General features: G+C 40.6%; 1 protein-coding gene and 1 long non-coding RNA gene across 4 annotated transcripts in view; one reads left to right on the plus strand and one right to left on the minus strand.

The window, feature by feature from the left end:
- Window positions 1-5716: 5716 nt before the first annotated feature.
- Window positions 5717-20749, minus strand: LOC147327726 (uncharacterized). Its single transcript, XR_015129876.1, has 3 exons — window positions 20210-20749; window positions 7335-7407; window positions 5717-6038 (listed from the first exon to the last, which is right to left on the minus strand). It is a non-coding gene; the product is annotated as an uncharacterized LOC147327726 (long non-coding RNA).
- Window positions 6032-25025, plus strand: part of fbxo41 (F-box protein 41) — a 71616-nt gene continuing 52622 nt past the window's right edge. The window contains exons 1-3 of one of the 3 annotated variants that reach the window (XM_086295593.1): window positions 6032-6084; window positions 20130-20905; window positions 21819-22048. In XM_086295593.1, the coding sequence (XP_086151719.1) occupies window positions 20357-20905; window positions 21819-22048 (779 nt within the window). In that variant the 5' untranslated portion in view covers window positions 6032-6084; window positions 20130-20356. Of the gene's footprint in view, window positions 6085-6181; window positions 6288-6370; window positions 6635-20129; window positions 20906-21818; window positions 22049-25025 lie in introns of those variants that run through there. The other 2 variants (XM_086295595.1, XM_086295594.1) reach the window with 2 other exon arrangements.

Consider the following 25025-nt stretch of genomic DNA (forward strand, 5'->3'; position numbering starts at 1 on the left):
GGTCCATATTGATATGACAGCATCACACAGTTGCTCCAGATTTTCTTTTAACTGTACATCCATTAATGCCAATGACTGTGGCGGCTATATGACTACAGTGAACCAGTTTTCATGTTTAACAAACCAGTTTGAGATGATTTAAGCTTTGGAAATGGTGTGCTATCCTGCTGGAAGCAGCCATCAGAAGATGCTCAGTTGGTACTCTGGGGGTCAAACATGTGCCAAATGTCTCCCACCACCAGCATCTTGAACCATTGATACAAGGCAAAGAATGGATCCACGATTTGGTGTTTAGGTCGTTTGGTCGTTAGGCCAGATAACATTTTTCTAATCTATAGTCTGATGTTGATGAGCCCATGGAAATGGTAGTCTCGGTTTCTTGTTTGTGACAGGAGTGGCACCCAGTGTGGTTTTCTGCTGCTCATCTGCATTCAGAGATGCATACCTGGTTTGCAATGAGTGGGTTGTTTGAGTTACTGTTGCCTTCAGCTTAAAGTAGTTTGGTCGTTCTCTCACCTCGGGCATCAACAAAGCATTTTCTCTCAGAGAACTGACGCTCACTAGATATAATCTCTTTTTCAGACCATTCTCTGTAAACCATAGAGATGCTTGTGTGGGAAAATCCCAGCAGATCAGCAGTTTCTGAAATACCATGAACAGCCATGCCACATTCAGACACGTGTCTAAATGGACTGAGTTGCTGCCATGCGATTTGCTGGTTAGAAATTTGCATTAATGAACAGCTGATCAGGTGAGCCTGATGAAATGACCAGTGAGTGTATATTAGATCATATTAGATTAAATTTGTTATCATTCTTTTGGAATTTCCATTTGTGCCTTATTGCAACAATGAGAAAATCAAAACGGTAAAGATATCATAACTACAGCTACCACAGAAACTCATTGCAACCATGTTACACCATAACGTACCAACATACCATCATATATATTAACTGTTTAGCAGAGGTATGCTACAAGGTATCAAAGACCTCTGAGCACAAGATGTAAGGTGTATGTGTTGTCCCTTTGCCACGTCTCATAAGTTGGGTGACTTGAAATGCTTCTGCCTATGTTTATAATAGTATTGAGTTTGTTATTATTAACCACAGAGAGTGAAAAATACCAGTCAATAAAAAAAAAGTCAGAAGGCTTTCATCAATCACTGTACTTACATATCTATATATATTTACATAGTGGTTCCACATTCAGTAAATCAATGTCGAATAAAAGCAAGTTACTCCTCATCAGACCCCACAATAAAAGTTTTATTTTTCTGTTTTTAAAGGTGAAGAGATTCTTTCTCTTTTTTGTTTGTGAATCTTTACATTTTTTTCATTTTGATGATAACTTTGAGATTGTATGATACACCACCATTTCAGTGTCTGTCACCAAAAAAAATGACATCTGAATTTTAAAAAAATGTCCAGAACAAACTGCTTTTTAAACAAAAAATGTATTTCCGATAGTCTATCAGTTTTATTTAGATGCAGTATATTTAAAAATATATTGTCTTTAATTTCATTGTATTCTCAGCCTGCACATAGTGCATTTCTCATCTTTCACCAGGGAGTGGTGCTTAAGTTCCTGAATGGACCTTATGCATCTCTCTCTCTCTCTGTTACATGTTAATGTTAAGATTGAAATATATTCACGTACTGACTTTGCACTATATCGTGTCTGTTTGTGTGAATACATGTGCTGTGTGCGTCACGTTCAGTCACTGCTAAAGTCTTCTCTCTCTCACAGTCAAGTGTACAGGCGCAAACACATAAGAGCACCTCTGGTTGTGGCTGTGTTCATTTTAAGCTACAGTGAAATCAAATCAAAACACCAGGCAGTGCATTCACTCTGAGGTCTGCAAGCTGCAGAGCTGAGCTTCAGCTTTCACAAGCTGGAGCTCAGCTTGTGAAAGCTGAAAATTTCCCCACATAAAGAGGCATTCAGCCTCTTCCACACCAAAAGGATATTGATTGAGTTGATGCTGAGGTTTTAATGACCTCCTTTAATTAAATGCACCCTTTTAGTCAGCTATTATCAGAAAGAGTGTGTTTGCATGTGCCTCGAATAACACATATTCATGCAAACACTGAATGATATCATTCAAGTGGATCAATTTGCATCATTGTGTGATTATGTGTTTAATATCAGGAACACAGAGTTACAACAGCGTGAGATTTAGTATTTCACAGCCTTTAAAACACAACATCTTTTATTATTGTAGCACCGACTGGATGAAAACATCATTGTTTGCTTTACACTGATTTAAATCTGTGTAATGATACCTCCATTTCTGTGGAAAGTACTATTCTCTTTCACCGGCCATTTTATTACATATAACTGGTCAACTCTTCGTTAACCCAAATATTTAATTAGCCAACTCCGTGCATTCAGGCGTATAGGCACGTGTTGAAAGAAGAAAGGTGATTTAAGTGAATTTGAACATGGCGTGACTGTTGGCCAGATGGTCTGGTCTGATTTTTTTCAGAAACTGCTGGTCTACTGCCATTTTTCGCCTCGAGGGTTAACAGAGGAAAAGAAAACGAGAGAAAAGCAACAATATCCAGTGAGAAAATGCTTCGTTGATGTCAGAGGTCAGAGAAGAATGGACAGACCTGCTTCCAGCTGATGGTAAGGCAAAATTAACTCAAACAACCACTCATTACAACCAAGATATGCAAAAGATCATAACAATTAACAGAGTTTCACTTAAACCGGGAAATAAAAAGACTGGAAATACATTACGTGGTCTGATGAGTCTCAGCTTCTGCTGCAAAATTCAGATGGTAGGGTCAGAATTCATGTAAACAACATAAAAACATGGATCCATCCTGCCTTGTATGAGCAGTTCTGGCTGGTGGTGGTGTAGTGGTGTGGGGGATATTTTCTTAAATGCCACAGCCTACCTGAGTATTGTTGCTGAGCGTGCCCATCCTGTGTACCTAACTTCAGATGGTTGCTTCCAGCAGCAAAACACACCAAAATGTCCCTAATACACTGGCCAGTGAGTGTCCACAAAGACAGTTTTAGCACTTCTGGTTGTTAATGTTACTGAGTGAGTCCTGTTCTGTAGGAGAACCAGTCAAAATCAAGATGGATGCTTGTGTCTTTGTATCAAATGTATATAAGCAACGCATGCAAAGTAAAAGAAAAGCTATAACGTGTGGATGACAAAGACAAATTCATGTTTGCAGACTGCTACTTCTAAACCATTAGTACAGAATACAGCCACAGGCTGTGAAGCATGGGACAAACATCAGCTGCTGAATAAATCCCTGGAATCTGATTTTTGCTTGTGTATTATTTTTTTTCTCTTTTCTGTCACCACAAAGAAGCCTACTGTATGATTAGCAGAAGAGTTATGACCCCCATTATAACACACACACAAACACGCTGCACTCAAAGGTCCAGAACATTCTTTAACTCTGTGTTATCAAAGAACCACCCATAAAAAATGTGATTTGTTTACCATGACTGCCTGTAGTGAACAGCAAGAAACCATCAGAGTTGGAGAAATGAGCACAAAAGAAAGTGAAATCTGCCAAGTTTAGTTCTGCGTGCTGCTGTCCACATGCAGCCCAACATGTATCTCAGCAAGATTAAAACAGCACAGCCAAAAAGATAAAAAAAAATAAATAAAAACAAAAACCTAACAAGAAGCAGAGTGTTTTGTGAAAACCTTGACATAATTTTAAAGAAAATAAATCGAATCTTTATCATAAAAGTTATGATCAAAGCTAAAACAAAAGCCAGTGAATGGTGAACTGCATTAAGCAAGTCCCTCAGATCCTGAGACAGACTGTTTGTGACACAATCTTTTTGAGTTTTTGTGAAATCCTTGAGATGGTTGGGAAGACAGCTGCAGAGGTGGCAAATCCAAATGGATGAAATAATCATGAAATAATCATGATACAAAGATCTCAGTCTCCAGTTGTTATTCCTGTGATCTATACACTACTCTGTCCCAGTAACACAGTTTTATTAGCATTAATATGCTAAATGGGAACAATAGCCAGAAGTGACTGATTACCATGGCGGTGTGGGGCTCGTGCTGGCCAGTCACTAACCAAACTCAACACCACCTTGAGCCATAAACACACCAGCTATCCCATCATAAATTAACAACAATGGAGGACAAACACATCATAGCTGCAATAACTGTTACTACACTGTAAATTTAATGCATTCACTTAAACATGAACAGTCCCTAAATCTTTGAACTAGCTGCCCTTAGTCGTTACATCTATAAAGCATGTCTAAGAAATACTTGTGTGACTTTTTTAACCATTGTTCCAGTTATTCCAGTATCACCGGGCTGTAGCCCATCCAAAATCCTTGTGTTCCGTCTCTAAATCTCTCAAAGAAAATGTACCAAAATTATCCATTAGTCATATTATTTGAATTCACATTATCCTAATTGAATTGATAAATTGTATTTCTCACAGATTCTGTCTCTAGCTTGCATGAATCCTAATTCCTAACTTTAAACACATTGCCACTGATACATTTATCAGGTGGAGATACACATCTTGTCTGAAACTGTTACAAAAGATGTGTTTTGCTCTAAAACTGTATAGATGATCTTTGAAACCAAGCATCTTCAATTTTTTATATCGCAGGTGAACTTAAACACGTATACTTTTATTCTATAAAAACTCAAAGAAATTAGCTGTTATTAATTTACTGGCACTTTTTGGGACCTGTGTTGACATCTGGGTGATGCAGAATTGTGTAAAAAAAGAGAACAAAACAATAAAACAACCAGTCACGGCAGATGGCTGCCTCTTCAAATGTTGGAGGTTTTTTCAGTTAAAAGGGTGTTTTTCCTTCCCACTGTCGCCAAATTCTTGCTCATAGAGCAATATAAGAAGCGCTATATAAATGTATTGAGTTGAACTGAATTGAGAAGCAGTTATCAAAACAGCTGATAATTAATTGTTATGTGGACTGACTAATGATTGGCAACAAACAAAATACTGTTAGATTTATCATTAGTCAACCCTATCAGAAAGGACTTGGCGACAGTGGGAAGGAAAAACTACCTTCAAACTTCTTATAGAACCAGACTCAGAGAGGAGCGGTGATCTGCCAAGTACAGTTGGGGTTGAAGGGAGAGAGGCAGACGTGCTGTAGAAAAGAGCCAAAGATGGATAATAACTAATTATTAAATGCTGAGTGGTGTATAAACACACAGAGTGAAAAAGGTGAGTGAAGAACCTCAATGCATCATGGGAAGCCTCTAGCAGACTAGACCTATTCCAGCCTGATTAAGGAGGATTTAGGGTCACCTGATCCAGCCCTACCAGTATGCTTGATCAGAAATAAATGTTTTAAGCCTAGTCTTAAAAGTAGAGAGGGTGTCTATCATCTGAATCCAAACTAGGAGCTGGTTTCTGAAAACCTGTAAAATGTCTCCCATTTTACTTTTAAGTATCCTAGGAACTACAAGTAAGCGAAGTGCTCCACTGGGGTGATGCGGTACTATGAGGTCTTTAACATAAGAGGGAGCCTGATTATTCAAGACCTCGTATGTGAGGAGAATAATTTTAAATCTGATTCTGGATTTCACAGGAAGCCAATGAAGAGAAACCAGTATGGGAGAAATATATCTCAGCATATGTTGAATTAAAAGACCCTTTCCGTCTTCTTCTGACCAAAGACACGTGAACATGCTGCCTGGATGACAGAGATGTTACCTCACCCATGTTTACTTGATGTTAATTAATAGGCAAACAGGCAGCTGGTAGGACAAAACTGTCTTTTCAGTTTGTGATGGTGAGCTGCTGAGCTGGATGAATATGATGTCTAATCAATTTCCACCTCCACAGCCTGAGTTGGTACAATATCTTCTCTCTATCCTGAGGACAGAAGGGCTTTTTTTTTCTTAATGATTCACATTTTTGCATCTGCTCCTCTCCCCCCTCTCTCTTTCTCCTTCTCTCCTCCCTCTTCCTCTCCTCCCTGCTCGTCCTCTGCAGGCCTGCTGCTGCTCTCTGCTGCAGAGACGGGCTGCGTGACGTCACTGAAGGCTGGAGCGGTCCCTTGATTGGAGCAGGAGGGGGAGAAAAATGGGGAGAAGATTAGGAGGTGAGTGAGACCGCACGTTTCTTTTGCTTTTTCCAACATCCCTCTGTCTTCCGATCACGTTTGTGTCAGCGTGTGTGTGTGTGCATGCTTTGTCGCTTCACTGCTGCCGCTCCGCTCTTCCCGTGCAACGAATTTTATGCAACGTCGGGAGTCCGGGTCCAGCAAGGAGCCAGTGCTGCCGTGAAAACACAGGAGAAAATCGGGTACACGCCAGGTTGTCCCCTCCCCGTTGTGCACGGCTGCTGTCACGAGCATCGGTGTGAATTAAGCTGGACTCCGGGCCTAGGCTTGTGTGTATATGTGTGCGCGCTTGCAGAGGCGTTCGTGGCTGTGAGATAACATTTGGTGGTGCCGCTCGTCCACACCCACTTGATCGGCTGCTTGTGGTTGATCTATGTGCGGTGCAAAATGTGAGGATCAAAGATCGTCAGCGCCGGATGATCCAGTGGTTGCTGTCACGTCGCTGGCGGCTGTCAGGCGACAGCTACATGCAGCTTTTCAGGGATCGCTCTGAGACTTTGGCCGGCCTTGGCCTGTAGGAACTGGACAGGTTGTATGTAGAAATATTAGGATGCTGTCTGTTATAAGTTGCATGTGTTTGCTTATTGAATGTGCTCACACAGCTTGAGCATAAATCTGCATGTTTCCCCCCCTTATAGCTTATACAGTGTTCACTGCACAGATTTGTGCTGTTCCTCTGAGCACACTTGGATTCAAGAGGAAAGTGTCAAAGGAAGTCATGACTCTATATGCATGGTCTAATAATAATAATATACCCGAAGGACTCCTCAAACTCCCCTGATGTACCCTCAGCTCTTAAGGCAGCATGCTGCTAGAGTTTGGGAAACTGTCATATGACTACAGAGCTGGAGAAATCTCAGAGTCAGTGGGCCTTAGCCTTTATGTTGCTGCTGTGTTTGTAGAAATCTGATGTGACAAAAGTTGGGGCAGTCATGCTGAAAAAAGAGGGATGGCTGCAAGATTAGAGCTGAGTTTGTACAGGGTGGAAGTAGATTGAACTCTTTTGCAAACAGAGCTGTCAGGGCCTGTGAGTGCTCATTATATTTAAGGAAGAGCTGTGTCCTTTATCTGCAATGCAGTTATATACAACATGCTTGTGCAGACAGTATGTCAGTTTATAGCATAGCCGGTTATCAGTTTCCATTCGTCATGCAAATGTCAGTGCAAACAGATGGTTTCCTGACTGATCACATGTGAGGCAAGTATTTATACAGATGCACAATACTTACTGTCTGTACTGCTATCTATCTGGTAGGATCCTTTGATGCAGGTCTTGCCATGGTGACACCTCCAGGCACTCCTCTGGAAAATATTTTTTTGAAGGATTATCTAAACTTAAATTATCTTAACTTAAATCTCATTGATTATTTGGACATTAAAAGTGTACATGTCCAGGTAAAACCTGCTTAAAAATGTTCATTGACTTTGCCCCAAGTTTCATCAAAGTTTTTAAAAAGGTCCCCGAACTACTACAGAAGTTACACTTCTGCCACCGTCTTTGCTGTTTTCCCAAAGATTTTAATCTGCATCCTTTCAGTATGCAGTTCTCAAACTGAGGGGTGGGGTCCCACTGGTGGGACAGAGTCACTATGAGCAACAAACTGAAAAATGTGACGTAAAGCTGAATGAAGTAGCTTCTTGTAAGGGAAATAAACAAGTGTTTGCTGGGGCTGTCTTGGTGACATCTGCTTTAGTCAAACTGAGATGTTTTAATAATGAGAAAGAACAAATTTAGTTAAATAGGTGTTTTGGTGCTAAAGACATAAACAAAGTAAGATTTTGGCATTTCTGCTAGTTTTTTGGAGTAGCAGCCATCAGCTTTTTTTTTTGTGCTGGAGCTCATTATGTTCTCCTGGCTGTGTTTTGTTATGTACTTTATTTCTAGAATTTAACGTAGATTATTTAGTTATTTTTATTTATTTCTGCAGATGTACAGCCTGCCAACTGTTTTCTGATTTTTGGCCTGCTCTTCCTTACAGTGTTGCTTCAGTTCGACTCTTTTAAGATCTTGCCAGGGCTTTTCAATTGTCTTGAGGTCTGGACATTAACCGGGTCATTGCAACATTTAAATTCTTTTCTTTTTCAGCCAGTCTGTCGTAGATGTGCTGCTGTGCTTGGGATCATTGTCCGGTTGCGTGACCCAGATTGGGCCAAACTTTAGCTGTTGGGCAGATAGCCTTACATTTGACTCAAGAATACTTTGGTATACAGAGGAGTTCATGGTCGACTCAATGACTGCAAAGTGTCCAGGTCCTATGGTTGCAAAGCAAGACCAAATCATCACCCGTCCAACATGGTGCCAGCAGTGCTGATATGCTCTGTTTTTGTTAAATGCACCGCCTAAGCAGTGCTGCAAGACACTTAGAGAGAATAGGCTTTCCCCTGGTAAGCTACCAAACAAGCCATATTTGTTCAGTCTTTCTCTAATTGTGCTATCATGAACTTTAACATTTGACATTCTGATTCCTGTTAGAGTCTAAGATGTAGCTCTTGGGTTTCTTGCAGTTTCTCTGAGCACTCATGGTCTGACCTTTGGGTGAATTTCCTGGGATTTCCATTCCTGGGAAGATTGGCCTTTTGTTAACACACACACACCTGTATGCTCCAGACCAGCAAACTGCCAAAACATCTACTTTCATAGAGGTGGTCATACAAGTGCATTTGATTAATTCCTATTGAAGCAGTTTTTCACAGGACCATATATCCTGCTACGCATGCTACAGACAGCACTGAGAGTGTTGTAAACACTGGAGTTGAAGTTGCATTGCTGGACAAAGTACTTGTCTGGCCATCAAGTACAGATCGAATATCAGACTCATGGCTCTGTCCCAGAGCATTTAAGCATTTCTGATGGCTTGTGACTATCAACGACTGTATTGACCCTAATGTAGAAATGATTCTTGTGCCATATTTACTTATCTTCATTTATTGTTTTAAGGTTTTTAAACTTAAAACATCAAAAAGTGATATCTAAAAATGTTATGAACACTATTTAAATATTTAACCCTCACTTCTTCACCTGCAACTTGCATGTTATGCCACCACAAGCCCAGGATTAATGAGTATAAGAGGACTTCAGAGACAGTCAAAATGCAGCCACAAATCACAGAGGCCATTTTCTGCATCATTTCCTCCTCACGTCCTCTATAGGAGCTTCATCCCCATTATTGTTTAGGCAGGCATGGAGGGGCTTAATGTGCAAACATACAGTAAGAAGCTTGCTGTAGTCTTTAGAGAAGATGCGCAGTGGAGAGAAAGCAGGAATCTAACATCCCTGAGTGGAGGTGACAGATGTGTTATCTGCATAGGCAGCTGTTTAAATGAACTAATTGCTGAAAAAAAGCGTATGACGTATAAATTGATCTTATTAACTGTTAAGAAATTTGCAGAAAAAATTCGTTTTTGTATATTCCCTCATTAGCATACCCACATTATTGTAAAAACCCTCTATTTTCCGGGGAAACGAACAAGCAGAATACAAATGCGCCTACATTGTCAGTATTGAATTTGTACAGTGCACAGATTTGCCCACATAATGAGCATGGACTTGTGGCGTTAGGGTGCCTAACAACATCCTCTTGGCATGCTTGTATGTACATGTATACTTGAATGTAATTGCTTCAGTGAACAGCTGTCTGGATCAATAGCAGACAGCGGCGAGCCAGAGGATGAGTCTGTCCATAAGCTCAGATCGGCGAGAGGCTGTCGCAGCCTTGTCCTGTCCCGAGCTCGATGCTCATCAGAGTAAAGTGGGCAACTGCCCAAATGCCAGAAGAAAAGTTCTGATTAATACATCCAATCCTTCAGTTGTAAAAAGGACTGATGTGTCAAAATCTTAATACTGAACACATCTGTTAAGCTTTATTACATTTCCTTACCACTTTTTTTGTGTGCACTGTAGTAAACGCACAAGGAACTTCAAGCAAAGTGGTATTATTCCATCACAGGAGTACTACTATAAATGACTTTCCTTTATTAATGCAATCTGATGCGTAGTTTCTTTACCAGTCATCAGAAATACAGAAATATTTATTCACAAAATCACATAAAAATTATTTGGTTTTGTGTGAACTACAGCGTTTTATAGTTAAGTGGTTATTTGTTTTTAGTTTTTTGGTAATTGAAAATCAGGAATGTTTTGAATATTTACATTTGAGGAGATGCTGACAGAGCCTTTTTGGCATTATTGCTTAAAAACTGATCAGTTTTCTAAGTTTGCACAGATCTTTAGAGGAGTGTGTGTGTGTGTGTGTGTGTGTGTGTGTGTGTATATATGTATATGTATATATATATATATATATATCCGAAAGGGATTCTGAGTAATACTGTGACATGAGATGAAATGCTTCAGACGAGTGGCCCATTGTGTAATAACTGAAGTGTACCAAGTCTTTTTCGACATAAGCGATTAGGCTTGTCCTTTGTTGTCAGGTAATAGGCCCACGGCTATGAGGTTGTCCTGTCAGGGGAGTGCCATGGCTTACTCAGGGCTAACATACTTTGATGTAGTCATGTAACCCAAAAGGCTTTAGGAGCTTTCACTAAACCTCTCATTAAGTTTATAAAGGAGCCTATAGTGTACTGTAATGTGTCAAAACTCTGAAGGATCCTCATCTGTGTCCCCTTTAATTATTCTTGATACAACTGGAAGCCACGCAGAGCACTGGGGCGGGGTGATGTGAAACATTTTGTCGCACTTTGTTTATTTTGCTCTGCGTTTTTATCATGGTATTAACTGTAGTTGGAGGAGCACATTTTCCAAAGGAGAAATACCAGCAGGGATAGCGGCTCCATTGTTAAAGCGTGGGTCGAGGAGGATGATCGTGTCGCACCTCTCCGAGAGGCTTGCACAAGTTTGAGCTCAGCGCTACAGCATCTCCAAGCGATGCTTTGCAGAGGACTGGCATGAAGGCTGTGATACACCTTGAGTCATTCTCCTCCTCACACCTCCGAGCAAAACAAATCTTTGTCGGCGAGCACGAGCACGCAGAAATAAATCTGAAGTGACTGCGTGATAGAACCCCAGTGACAGCCTGTGAAACAAAGACTGCGAGACTGAGGGGGTATTTCGCTTGTGACTGGTCGCTTTTATTATTTATAAATGAATTCAGACCATCATTTGGCGTTTATCCTTTAGAGCTGAACCTTTAATAGGCATATCATTAATGCAGCCTGAGGGCCAGCTCATGATTTATGCACACGGTGCAGAGATTGAGCTTTCTGTTGCAGTCGCTGCAGCGGTGTTCATTGTCCTCAAGCAGGAGTTTGAAACTCCAGCTACGCTAAACACAGTTCAGTCAGAGACTCTTAAAATCACTTACAAGGACCATAATGAGCATTAATAGTATCCTCAGTAATAAACACATAAACGGGTGTTTAAACCTGAGCTTGATCAACAATAACAAAAATATAGCACATAAACAGGATGTTGTGGCTTTGGATAGAGCAGAGTGAGAAGTGTGTACACCTGCTTAGAAACGATTTGCTGATGTGAATAAGGCAATTATTGTGAGGCCTGAATGCAGCAGCTGATGCCAATCAGTTTCTTTGTTTCTCAGGTCTCGTCAGTGGCAGAGATGGTTGAGCCAATCTTGACTATTTTCAGCAATTATCTCCTCCTGTTCAATTACTGTTAGATTTTGAAAAATAGCATTAACATTTGTTATCTCTCTAAACAAATGCATGCATGTCTGCTCTTTATCTTTTCAGCAGCATTGAGGTTCTAGACATTTGACACGACAGCTACCGATTGCCTGCATGTGAGGCATTTAGGGAACCCTGGTAAATTGTAGTGATTACACTCGCCACCAAAAAATGCATTTTGAGCAAGGGGGAAATGCTGCAGAGAAATTTGGGTGTAGCTCCAAAAAGTTAGAGTTCACCTAACACTACTTAGGTCAACCTGGTTATCTTGTAGAAGGCTAATTCATTGCTAGTTTATATTTCATTATTTAGCAACTTCTTTTGTTAGCTTTACCTTTCAGGCTCACTTCATCTGTTTTATATTAATTAGCAAAGACTAATCCTTCAAGTTGTTGTGTCCTTAAAGATCTGTCATTTCAAAGAAGTACTTACATGTCTCTTAGTGCTCACAGCAACTGTTTGGCTGTATGGTTGTGCATTTGGTACCACTGTCATCTCACAGCAAGAAAATCCTGGGTTTGAATCCATCAGCTAGCCTGCGTGGGTTCCCTCCGGCTTCCTCACGCAGTCCAGCAACTAATGTGTTAGGGTAATTAGTGGTTCCAATTGGCTGTTGGTTTAAACAAATCCCTCTGTGTTAGCCTTTCAAAAGATGGGCCCAGAGTATGCCCACCTCTCGTCCCATGACAACTGGGATCACATCCAGTCCAACCACAGCCCTGAATTGCGTAACTACAAGGATGTGAACATTGAAATTGTAGCTACAGAAAATAATCCAGGTTGCTCTTCCCTAAACATAAAAATAAGTGGTTACAATAATTATCGCTTATCATAATCATCATCATTATAAAAATTTGCTTATGTAATGATATGTTAATTAGCCACATGGAACCCACTTAAAGCATGATAGATAGTTAAAAGAAGATCATTCAAGTAAAGGATAATATGAAAACACATTGGAATAAGTATGGACAACATAGCCTCAAAATTATATCTCGATATTTCAAGAAAACCTGCAATAATGATACCTGAGATGTTATCTTCTCCTTTTTAGCCTGGTTATACTTGATGATGTATTCTTTGCCTCAAGTGGTGAAACAGGTTTGTTGTTTCCACCTTTAACAGCAAGTTTTCTTGCATATATAAGTACTTTGTCTTGTTGGAGGTTGTTAAAGCAGCTCTATTCTTAGATACTAAATTGTCACACAAGGCTGACACGTGGCTCTTGCAGCTCTCTCAGACATGCCCGAGCTTGTGTGCACTATAGGATGTAAACACCTGGTGTTGCTATAGCAATAATATCACGATATGACATTTTTATGTCACGTAAAAATTTATACTGAAAATGTGTTTAAAACTAAAAATAATTGTTTTATTTATTAGGAAAATAACAGTTGAATTCATGGTTTTATATCCAAATTTGAGCACAGTGGTCAGAAATGAATCAAGGATAACATTCAGCCACTAATGCATTTTATTTTGTATTCAGGAATTTAATTAAATAAATTTAATTTGACATTTTTATCAAAAAAATGATGTTCTGCTTTAATATTTTTTTCTTTTCGTGTAAAATATGAATTTGAAAATTCATGGATAACAAAATAATATTCAAAATATCCCGTTTTGATCAAAGAACTTGAATATACCGGCTGGTTAAGCATTACAGGAACATAAGAAATGATTGACAAAGCTCAAAACTGACACCTCCCGGTTGCTTTTCTCTCTAGTCTGCAGATTAGTTCAGTATTAAAACCTGTTATCGCCTCTTCTGCTGAGAAACACTTTCACTCCCTCTATCTGCCCTGTTCTCACTCACCCTCACACCTCTGTGTGTCCTGATAGATTTCTTATTCTTTATTATTACTTTTCTATATCTTTATATCTATCTCTATCTTCTCTTTGAATTGGACTCTTTTCACCTTTGACATCTTGCTTGATGTGCAGAATCCCCGTGGGAGGGTAGACCACGTTTCACTTTTAAACAAACCCTGACTTCAGATTACCACCCCAATGCAAACAGCAATGAATAAAGAGTTATTTATGCCTAATACCATAACTTTCAGTCTTTGACCTTGTTGTACAGGACCACAAAATGAAGTCCTCCCTCTTACACTCAAATAGGTCATAGGTTTATAGATTGTTGACTGGACTTATTTTGCGTCTTGTTTGACTGTCTGAAAGCTTCTGTGGGTTTAACAATGAGATTGTTACTGTTTCCCAGCAAAAAGCCCTTTAAAAAGTAGCTTTTCATTAAATCTCTTCATTTGAATTACTCAATAAAGAAATGCAAAACTGCCAGTAAAGGGTATATTTGTGGTCCCATCGCACCAGTGTTGGTTGTAACTTGAATTGATTTTTTTACTGATATTTGTACATTATTATGTACTGTAAATATGGAATAACTGTGAGTTCTAATTAGAACTTATTATATTTGACTAAGTAAACTGTAAATACAATGCCTGGCCAAAAGAAAAGTCACCAACTCAAAGAATTTAATTTATAAAAATTGAGCGACTCTCTCAAATGTTGTGACGCTGCATAAGCTTGTGGAAATGATGCCTCGCTAAATTAAAATTGGCTTAGTTCTGCCAGAGGTTTCTCCTGTAAAAAAAAAAGGAGTTTTTCCTTCCCACTGTCACCAAGTGATTGATCATTGTCTGACTTTTGGGGTTTTCTCTCTGTTTATTGTAGTCTCAAGGCCTTACAGTATAAAGTGCCTTGAAGTGACTGTTGAATCGAAATATATATTTATAATATAAATGGTAAATGGACTGGACTTGGTATAGTGCCATTCTACTCAAGGTATGTAGCATTTCTGAATGCACAATCTGTCAAACCTTGAAGCAGATGGGACACAGCAGCAGGCCACCGCACTGTGCCTGAGCTATCAGTGACCATAACTATCAATAACTAATGAAGCGGCCGGTAATATAGTTGTGAAAACTAACCCTTCTGGAAGTACATTTAGGCTTGGAGCCTTTGCTTTTAACTCAACTGTTTAATGAACTGTCTAAATGCACAATAATAAGATGAATTTAACCACATTTACATATCGGCAGGTTTTTTTAAAAAAATTTCTACATTATTAACTTTTATTAGGAATTAATTGCTGTTTAGGATGTGTGATCTGTCTGTGTCTCTCTACCCTTTGTGAGGGTAAAACCAAAGATTTTGTGAAAGTATGACTGTAAATATGATTGTTGTAAATACCGTACACAAGCTTACTGTGCTGCTTGATGCTGAGTAATGCACTCTCTGCGTGGCTTCTCTGTGGGATCATTATTATGGAGCCATTCTGAATATGCTCGAATCCCAAAATAGTACTGAAATACAATTGTAGCTTTGAGGTTTTTGCAGATGTGATCAGTGCAGTTACGAGAACGTAAGCTATCATAAAGCGTTCCCTAACATTTCTAGTGCTTCTACTTTTAAAGGACAGCTTGTAAAGCTGATCTGTGTTTGGCCACACAGCCTTTCAGTTGGCAGTTAAAGGTTGCAAAATGTTTGAGGCAGATGGGATAGCTGATCTGATGGGACCGATGGCTTTTTGTTGTTACTGATGGTCACTGAAGTGGAGCTGATGAGTTAAAATCTGAACTGCTACCACCTACTTTAAAGCAAACAAATACATTTTTATATCTTTACTCTGTTTGATGTCATAAGGCGACTGTGTTTCTTCAATGATGTCCATTTATTGAGGCCTGAATATGCTTTCTGTGCATATGAAGTAAAGTAAATCATACATTATCTTCCCAATAGTTTCTATTTTGTATTTCTAATGTCTGCTATTCAGTACTCCACAAGAAAGAAAATTAAATGCATTTCTTTTCAATGTTTCAGCTGAGCTCCACTGACAGGATGTGACATGTGGCTAAAAGCAGCTTCGCTTCCTTCCTTTTCCTGCCTGTTTAAATACCTCACTGAGTAATTTTAAGCAGATGGGAATGCCTGCTCACTGCAGTGCAGTGACTGTGTCTGTGAAATCCTCCTCCTTTAATAAATGGGGACGCGTTGCCAGTACACTCCCTGATCCAGCCTTACCAGACGTCTAATAACAGTCTGTGCGACTTCTGGGGATTTCCAGTGTATGAGCCCACTGTGAAGAATGGTCTGCATCTGGGATTTGTGATTGTGCTTCCAGTGCCTGCTGCTTCACTCATTAATAGCTGTTGTAGAAGTTTCTGAGAGATAGGAGATCTCTGAGAGTTGGTTCCAGTTCAAGTGCCAGTGTTGGTTTTTACTCTCACTTGTTAGTTAGATTTAGGAGCTAAAAACTACTTGGCAAGGTTTAGGAAAAGATTGTGGTTTGGGTTAAAATGTGCCTCTTGATGCATAACGACTGTGTTATGGCACCAGTCCCAGAGGACACATTGTCAAATCTGTGAGACCCCACTGCCTTTGACAGACTGGAAGTACGTGACTCCTGGGAATGAGAACAGGCTGGTTTGGTGGGAACTACCTGGTAAAACAATCCCTGCTTCAAGCATGAGCTTTCTATGGCTTTGAAACACTACTCTACAGTCATTGTAAAATGGTTCTTGCCTTATAGTAGAAAGTAGCTTGTGCTATGTTGAAAATGCAGATAATACACTACCCAGTATTTAAACTGATACCATTAAGAAATTCCACATGTAATGATGCTAGTTTGATTTTCTTGTCAATACGGAAACATTTCCTAAAAAATACCCTTGGGTGTGATTTATGGAGATTCCTCAGGATCGTTACTAAAAGTACACACATGAGTACACACTAAAGCCAAAAACACCAACACACAATAGACAATATAATATTTATAAATCGCAGTCTGCCTGGAAATGTTCACCTTTGGATGAGCACAACTCCTAATAAAGATATGCTCTGTAATGATTGGGATTGGAACTATGATTGGTTTATTTCTAGACTGCAAATTTACAGATTGGTAATGATTTGGAAAGTGTGACCGAAAAATGCATCGCCTACCGCCGTGTCTCCAGTGGGCTTTGTGTGGCTGAGGGGAGTGGCGTTCAGTGCAGCAGCAAATGGGATGCAGCAGTCTGATACAGATCCTTTTAAACAGTCTTAAATTGAAAAAGCTGGGAATAATTCTTTTATATGTAAGGAAGCATCAGGCTTAGGCTTCAGTCACAGGGGTCTAGAGACCCTGGTTATCTCTGGTTGCTAGGAAAAAATGTATTTCTGACTGGTTGACGAGTGGCTACTGGCAGTTGTAAATTGATCACAGAGAGGGATCAAAAAAACCTTTTGATTGCTTTGCTTGCTCGTAGGTTGTTGTGTTTGCCTGTGATTTGCATGGAAGACGCCAGCTTGTCTGCAAATGCTCACTGACTAACCATATAGCGATTGTAAAACTTAGCAAAATAAGAAGTGATTGCTGTCAAAGTAAAGGGTGTGCCATACTGGTGAAACTGACATGTTTTAAAACAGGGGTGGGCAACTCCAGGCCTCAAGGGCCAGTGTCCTGCAGGCTTTAGATATCACCCTGAGCCAACACACCTGAATCAATTAGTTCATTACCAGGTCTCTTGAGAACTTCAAGACATGTTGAGGAGGTAATTTAGCAATTTGAATCAGCTGTGTTGGATCAAGGATACGTCTAAAACCTGCAGGAAACTGGCCCTCGAGGCCTGGAGTTCCCTCGCCCATGTTTTAAAAGGTGCACCTTTGACTTTGATTGCAAACGGTCTGTTTCTGGTTTTCTGTCGCACTTTTTCAAGTTGCTGATTTCTGTGCATATTTGTGGGTGATTGTGGCAGTCTGCAGTCGTGAGGAGGTTTTTAGTACAACACTGCATACCTCTTTGTGAGGAGTTTCACCTAGCAACAGAAAGCAGCAAATCAAAGAGTGGAAGTTGACCGGTGGTTACCAGGGGATCCCTGGCCTGACTTTAGCAACCGCAGTGACTGTTGGCAACCTTCAGCAGCTACTCACCAACTGCTCAGGGAATATTAATTTTTTCCTAGCAACTGGTGGTTGCTAGGCTCTATGTGACTGAAGTCTTAAGCACTGTTTTTTTAAACAAGTTTTATAAAATAAAATGTAGCAAACAAATACATCCAAGAACATGTTTATTGAATTTCTTATTAAGACAATGAATCACAGCAGGACTTGACTCTAAATGAGACCTTGCTACAGATATTATTTAGTAGCTGTGTAGGCTCAGAGTGAAGAACTCAGTATTGTTTGTCAGTGCACTTGTGTCTAAGACTTGAGCAGAACACTGAGCTTTACAGTAATTAGAGAAGCTGATTCAGGGAAACCAGAAAAGGATGGTGTGCTGAATTTTTATTTCATCAGGGGCTTCAAGTTCTGGGTAATTGAATAAAAAAAAAAACTAATTCACTGTTCTTGCAGTGACCCACACAGCTCTGCATCTGAATAGCAAATGGGAAAAAGTAATCAAAAAATAATTTTGAATATCTTAAGTTAACTTCAGTTTCTGAATGCAACTGTGTTTGTTTTTTGTTTTGTTTTTTTTTTGTTTTTTTTTACCCAGAAATGCATCCAAGGAAAAGTTTTGCTATGCATTTACATGTTCTCTTCTTGTCTTCATTATCTATGAGGGCCGTTACTCTGAAAACAGATATCAGGGTTTTTTTCTTTACTACTGTGGGTTACCAGATCCCTTTGTAAAGGATTTAGCCTTATCCAGTCTGACCTCTTAGACTAAGACTGGAAAATGACCTTGGCACTAATAAGCACTCTCACTAATGGATCCATTTCCATTTCCATTTCCCCACCATTCCCCGAGTACAAGTGCAAGAGCTTGCTTTTTAATCCTTGGTGAAGTAAAGGTTTCAGGTTTCTTGACGGCTAAACTCATGGATTATGAGTCCAGCTGAGAGAGACAGGCTTTGATTTCTTCAGTGATCAGACAGCTGGAGTAGTAAATATTGAGAGGCCTGTGGTGAGGACATTAGGAAAACTGTTCTCTAATATTGTAATAAAGATTAGCTAAATGTAACAATAACCAGGATTTTCAACCCCAATTCCAGAGAAGTTGGGTAAAATATAAATAAAAACAGAATGTAATGTTTTGCAGATCTCATAACCCCATATTTTATTCACATTAGGACATTAAAATCTAGCTGCTCAACAGTCCTGGGTCTTCTTTGTGGTATTTTCTTTAAATTTTAAGATTCTCCAAATGTTTTCTGCTTTCAGTGAAAGATCTGGACTGCAGGCAGGCCATTTCAGCACCCGGGTTCTTCTATTATAAAGTCATGCTGTTGTAATAGATGCAGTATGTAGTTTAACATCTTCTCTCTAAAATATACAAGGCCTTCCCTGAAAGTGATGTTGTCTGGATGGGAGTGTATGTTGCTGTAAAACCTGTGTATACCTTAAAGCACTGATGGCACCTTTCCAGATGTTTAGGCTGCCAATTTCATAAACACCGATGCTCCTCATATCTCCAGAGATGCTTTTGAACTGAGCACTGTTAACTAGATGATCTCTGTCTTCTTTGGTCTGGAGGACATAGCATCCATGTTTTCCAAAAAAGAATTTGAGGTTTTGAATTGTCTGACCACAGAAAACGTTTCCACTTTGCCTGCTTTAAACGCAGAAGATAAATCATGTTCACACATAGCTTCTTCTTTGATTTTGCCTGCGTTTGTGAGTGGCACAGTGAACTGTGTTCACAGATGGTGGCTTCTGGAAGTCTTGCTCATCCCATGCAATGATTTCCATGACAGAATCATGCGTATTGTTAATGCAGTGCCACGTGAGGGCCCAAAGATCACAGACATCCAATATTTGATTTTCAAGCCTGCTTTGTGCACAGAGATTTCTCCAGATTCTCTCAGTCTGTTGTTTGTATTACGTACTGTAGATGATGAGATATTAAAATTCTTCTTCATATAGACATAGTATTTTATATCTCAGCCCACTTCTGCTGCTGAGAAAAGATGCTCTGTCATGTTACTGACCTGTTGCCAGTTAACCTAATTACTTGCAAAATTTTCCTCCAGCTGTTTCTTTTTAGCGTCACCTACTTTTGTTACCCCATCCCTGTCTTCCTAGAGATGTGTTGCTATCATCAAATTCAAAATGAGCCAGTATTTTTCATGTCTCAGATTAAACAACTGATTTGTGTTCATTTCTCTATTGTAAATAAAATGTTGTTGTTTTTTTTTGTCAAATGGGAGTTTTATGTGGCCCTGTCGCAGGGAAAAGCCGTGTAGTGTTGCTGGAAAAGGCACGTTGTTTTTTTTCCCTTGTATATTTTGGCAGGTGGTTTAGCTTTAGCTTTGTCCTCTGCTTCTTGGCATCTATTTAGTTGACTTGATTTTTGCCTTTGAGTGACTTTATCTCAGTATATGTTAGAATTATACTTGTATGAAACCAACAAACTTTAACTTGTATTTTCGTCCTCTCTTTAGGACCTTAGGAAAGGCAACCATGGCAGATGAAATGAGACGACCAGCTGAATGTTGCCACCCAGTGCGGTCATGTGACTGACCTGGCTCTTCTCTCCTGCTGATGTCCAGTAGTTGCCCTGTTCTCACCATGAGAGGATCTGTCAGGTGCTCGAGCTCAGTGCCCTCAGACTGGCGCTACCGTTGTGCTGCGTGAGCGCCCCCCCCTCCTCCGGCAGTTACTGCACGGAATGGCATCTTTGGACCTGCCATACCGCTGTCCTCGCTGCGGGGAGCACAAGCGCTTCCGAAGCCTGTCGTCGTTGCGTGCCCACCTGGAGTACAACCACACGTACGAGACCCTTTACGTCCTCTCCAAATCCAACAGTGTATGTGACGCTGCTGCTCTGCTGCCCCTAGTGGCTGAGGGAGCTCTGCTCGCACCCGCCAATAACAACGACCCCTTTGAGCCACTTCGGCCTTCAGCTTTAAAGGAGCGGCGCTTTCCTTGCCGTGAGCTTCCTTGTGCAGACGACCTGAGTTTGACCCCAGCCAACTCCAACACTGCAGCCCGGTATATTCCCAATGTGGAGTTTCCCCTGGGGGAGATTTTTATGAAAAAAGCCATGACATCCACAGATCCGGGTCCCCATGGAAACCCCAGCACAGCTGTAGCGGTGGCAGCTAATGTAGCAGCCAGTGCAGTCGAAGCAGCGTATGAGGAAGGCCTGGCCAGGCTGAAGGCGCGGGCGTTTGAACGGCTGGAGCTGGATGAGAGGCTGGAGAAGCTGTCTGAAGAGGTAAATACACTAAGCTAACAGAGTCAGAATAAACTTTATCAGGAAATTGTGTCCATAAACAGTCCTGTGCAACAACTCACCTCTCATTTCTCTATATTTTGCTTCCAAGGAGCCAGACTTTCTTGGAATTTTTTAAGTGGTCCTTGGACATTAGCTGTTTTTTCACTAATTTTCTAATAGTCTACTTCTTCACATTTCCTTCTTTCTTCATGATTCCTCTTACCTTGATGAGCTTGAGCATCCCCACAGCATTATACTCCCACCACCGTGCTTCACTGAGGGGACAGTGTTCTTCGGGTTGCACGCCTCTCCCTTCTTTCTCCAAACATAAGCAGCATCTCCCCGGCCAAAGAGCTTTAGTTTCTTTTCTTCTGACCAGAGGATGCACTTCCAATATGCATAAGTAGTATGTAATTAGTATATTTCTGTCTGGCTTGAAAGTGTCTCTTCTGCAGAAGTGAAGTTTTTCTTGGTCTGCAACCTCACAGTCCATTCCTGTGCAGGGTTCTAGTGATTGCCTTCTTTGAGACTATAATTCCTGACTTGGCTAAGTCATTCACTAGTGTTATGGAAGTTGATCTGGGGTCTTTAGACACTGTATTTTTTTTTTTAACCAGTCTTCAAACTCTTTCACTTTCTACCTCTGCAATGCTTGTTCTGTACTGTGTAACTCTTGATAATTCTCACTCCAATTATTGACATTTTGGTACACTGCGATAACTTTGTATATCCATCTCTTGCAACAAGTTTTTTTCTCCAGTGTAAACGGACTTCTTTTGTTTTTGGCATGCTTTTTCATGATTTCGTTCTCTGATCTGATTTTCTAAAGAAAACTAGTATGCTTAGAAATTCTTGGAAAAAAAAAACACTTTAAATTTTACACAGGGGGGTAAAATTTTCTCCTCGACTGTAGGTGGAGCAGAAAATAGCGGCCCGTGTAGGCCGTCTTCAGGCGGAGCTGGAGAGGAAGAGCTCAGAGTTGGAGCGGGCCAAGCTGGAGAGTGAACGGCTGAGCCAGGAGAAACAAGACCTGGAGGACAAGGCCTCGGAGCTTTCTCGGCAGGTGGACGTCTCCGTGGAGATGCTAGCCAATCTCAAGCAGGACCTGGTGAACAAGGAGGCAGAGCTGAACCACAAACAGCAGTAAGTGAAATATACTGGTTCTCTGCTGTTTAACACATTCCAGTTTTATAACACATCTGAATGGGTTGGTGTATACAAAAGTGCAATTAAGTGCCCTTAAACATCCTGCTAAGGAAAAACAGCAGTCCATCCAAAAATTTGGAAAAAAAACATTTTAAAGAGTGTGGAAGTGCTAAAGCCAAAAACAGGTCACATAAGAATTTGTATATTAAAACAAATCTGCACACAATAGCACAGGTTTTACCTGCTTACATACTTATTTATTGATCTCCCTCATCGACTTCACTGCTGCATGGTCTGATCCAGGACAGAAGAGAGCTGCTGCCCTGCTGTAGTTATCTTTATTTCTGTTTTCTTAACCTGTTCTTTCTTGCTGTTGTGCTACATATTAAATAAATATTACACATCATAATTAAGGATTAGATATGTATTAAAATAATATTTAAGGCAAACACTCTTGGAGCTAACTAAATGTGCAAAGTATTTGAGAAATAATTATACACGCTACTTTTTCCCTCTGTAGCAGGTCTGACACACACACACACAACATACTGGTACTGATGTCGCACGGACTCGCACACAAACTTTGACCTCTTTTGACTGCACCTATAACCAATAAATACGATGACAAATCTGTAAGATTAACGTCACTTCCATGCAAGTTGATATGAATGACTCTAGATGGATATGCCGAGCAGGTGTTTCTGACATCTGAATATTTGCTGGCCAAACGCTATCATAACCTTGCTTTCGCAGGGTAATAGCAGGTCAGAGACATCATGCTGTTCCTCAGGGTGCTCTGATGGCATGCAGGCATATGGCTGACAGCAAAAATCAAAAGAGGATATGTGGCTTGTGTGATCTAGCAGAATTATAAAAATATAATTGTTGGCCTTCATATGCTTCTAATTTGACATTAATGTCATACGAAATTGTGAAATAGATGATAGAAAAAAAGTAACCTGCAAAAAGGGGACTTATCAAGTAAGAAGTTAAAAGCACAGGTGCCTGAGCACTACCTGGGGCAGGGGTCGGCAACCTGCGGCTCCGGAGCCGCATGCGGCTCTTTAGTCCTTACAGTGCGGCTCCGCGTGGTTTGGGAAAATAAATTAGAAGTATTTAGCTGACGTGTATTTTTATTTTTTTTATTTTTATGTTAGTTCTTTTTTACCTTGTAGTTCTATAAATATAAAAATAAATTTATATTCTATTATTTTTTTCATCGCTCAAAATAAGAGTCAAACTCGCGGAAACCGATATACCCGCCGAAACGCCGTGCATTTATCAAGACTTTCAACCCCAGGTAGGCCAATTATGGATCTTTGGATCCAGCCATTCTCCACCGTGAACTATGTTAAAGACAAACACCGCTCACGCCTCACAGATGACAGCTTACAGTCCTGCGTAAAGATGAAAGTGACTTGTACAGCCCCGATTTGCAGACGCTGTGCGCAGAGGTTCAGGAGCAGAAGTCCCATTGTAAACATATCACGGCAGACCCGACGATGTTTCCATGAACACGCTTTTCAGCATCTCTTTATTGACCACTTTTCACACACGGTTGCTGTACACATACAGCCGGCTGTAGCTTTTCAGCTCACAGCCCGACACATACCAACACAACAGCATAGAGAGCACAGACGTAAAGGCGGCGAGGCGTGATTGCAGGTGCCGCTCAGGTGCGTCGCCTCCCCTGCAGCGGCGCTGCAGACCACGCCACGCCACACACATTAACCAGGTAAAATACATATTTAGGCAGAATTTTGCAATTATCTATTTGTCATTTTTTAGCAGCATAGTGCTTTTTTTCCCAATTATTTTTTAAAAGTCAGGTCAAGGCTCCAAAAGCCCAAAGGCGATATAAGGGTGGCGGCTCACAACAGTTTTTGTTTGCTACATGGATCACTTTAGTTCAGCTGGGTGTCTTTCCTTTTGCTATATTTCATTAAGAGTTCAAAATGTGTCAATTACATAAATAAAATGTAATTTTCTCTGTAGCACTTCAAGGATTTCATAAGCAACACACCTTAGTTGTTCACACACAGCATAAAGGTAAAAAACAATATATACAGTGTTATTGTCATTTTAGATGTCAAAAAGTATTTGCGGCTCCCACTGTTTTCTTTTGCGTGGAAACCGGGTCCAAATGGCTTTTTCGGTGTTAAAGGTTGCTGACCTCTGACCTGGGGTCTATGTGGGCACGTGCCTCATCTGTTCCTTGAAGCTCTGCATGAGGAACAAAAACAGTTGGTGTTGAAGTACCTGCAGCAGTCCTTGGAAAAACATTGTCCCGTGATTCCATGATTGCATTTTACTACCTGTCAGCAATTTCTGCAGTACTGTGCTGCAGCTGTCTTCCCTCCAGCTAAACGCATAAGGAAAGGTTGCTTTAATACGAAGTCTCCTTGTTTGTGTGCTGCATTTTGGATGAAGATCTTGTGTTTAGTTTAACCGCTCATCAGTGTCAGAGTATTAGTTTAATTTCTGAAATGGTCTGAGGCGCTCTGATTAGTGCTGAGTTGGAAAGTGACATTGGACTGCACACGGCAGCGCTTTATCATCCTCTTCCCTCCTTTCCTTCACCTCTCCCTCTGTGTTGATAATGTAATTTGCCATCATACCCCCCCCCCCCCCCCCCCCCCCCCCCCACCACCACCAGATGTGTTCTGCATCTGTCCCACTGTTGTTGCGATTTACCAGTGTCCTCCAGGGCTGGTCAGCTGCTCATGTTGAATGGAGGGCTGGATGGGAGCAGCTGGATTGGCAGTAGAGATTACAGCATCCTGCCAGTCCCTCAATAAAGCTGCCATGCTGTTTCTTGAACTAGTTAAAGTGCGGCTGCTGTAAATAGACTAAGTTCTTGGATGCCAATCACAGCTTTATGAAGATAGATGAGGATGATTTGGAGCTCTTCCGCAGCATGGCTCAAAGCTTAATTTTCAGATTTTTAGAGCTTTTATTGAAATGAGTCCCAGGA

Source organism: Aulonocara sp. 'chitande type north' Nkhata Bay, linkage group LG6 (genome assembly GCF_057382095.1).
Source record: "Aulonocara sp. 'chitande type north' Nkhata Bay isolate Kocher_YH1m ecotype deep benthic linkage group LG6, A_spYH_male_GT1.1, whole genome shotgun sequence".
NCBI classification, from domain to species: Eukaryota; Metazoa; Chordata; class Actinopteri; order Cichliformes; family Cichlidae; genus Aulonocara; species Aulonocara sp. 'chitande type north' Nkhata Bay.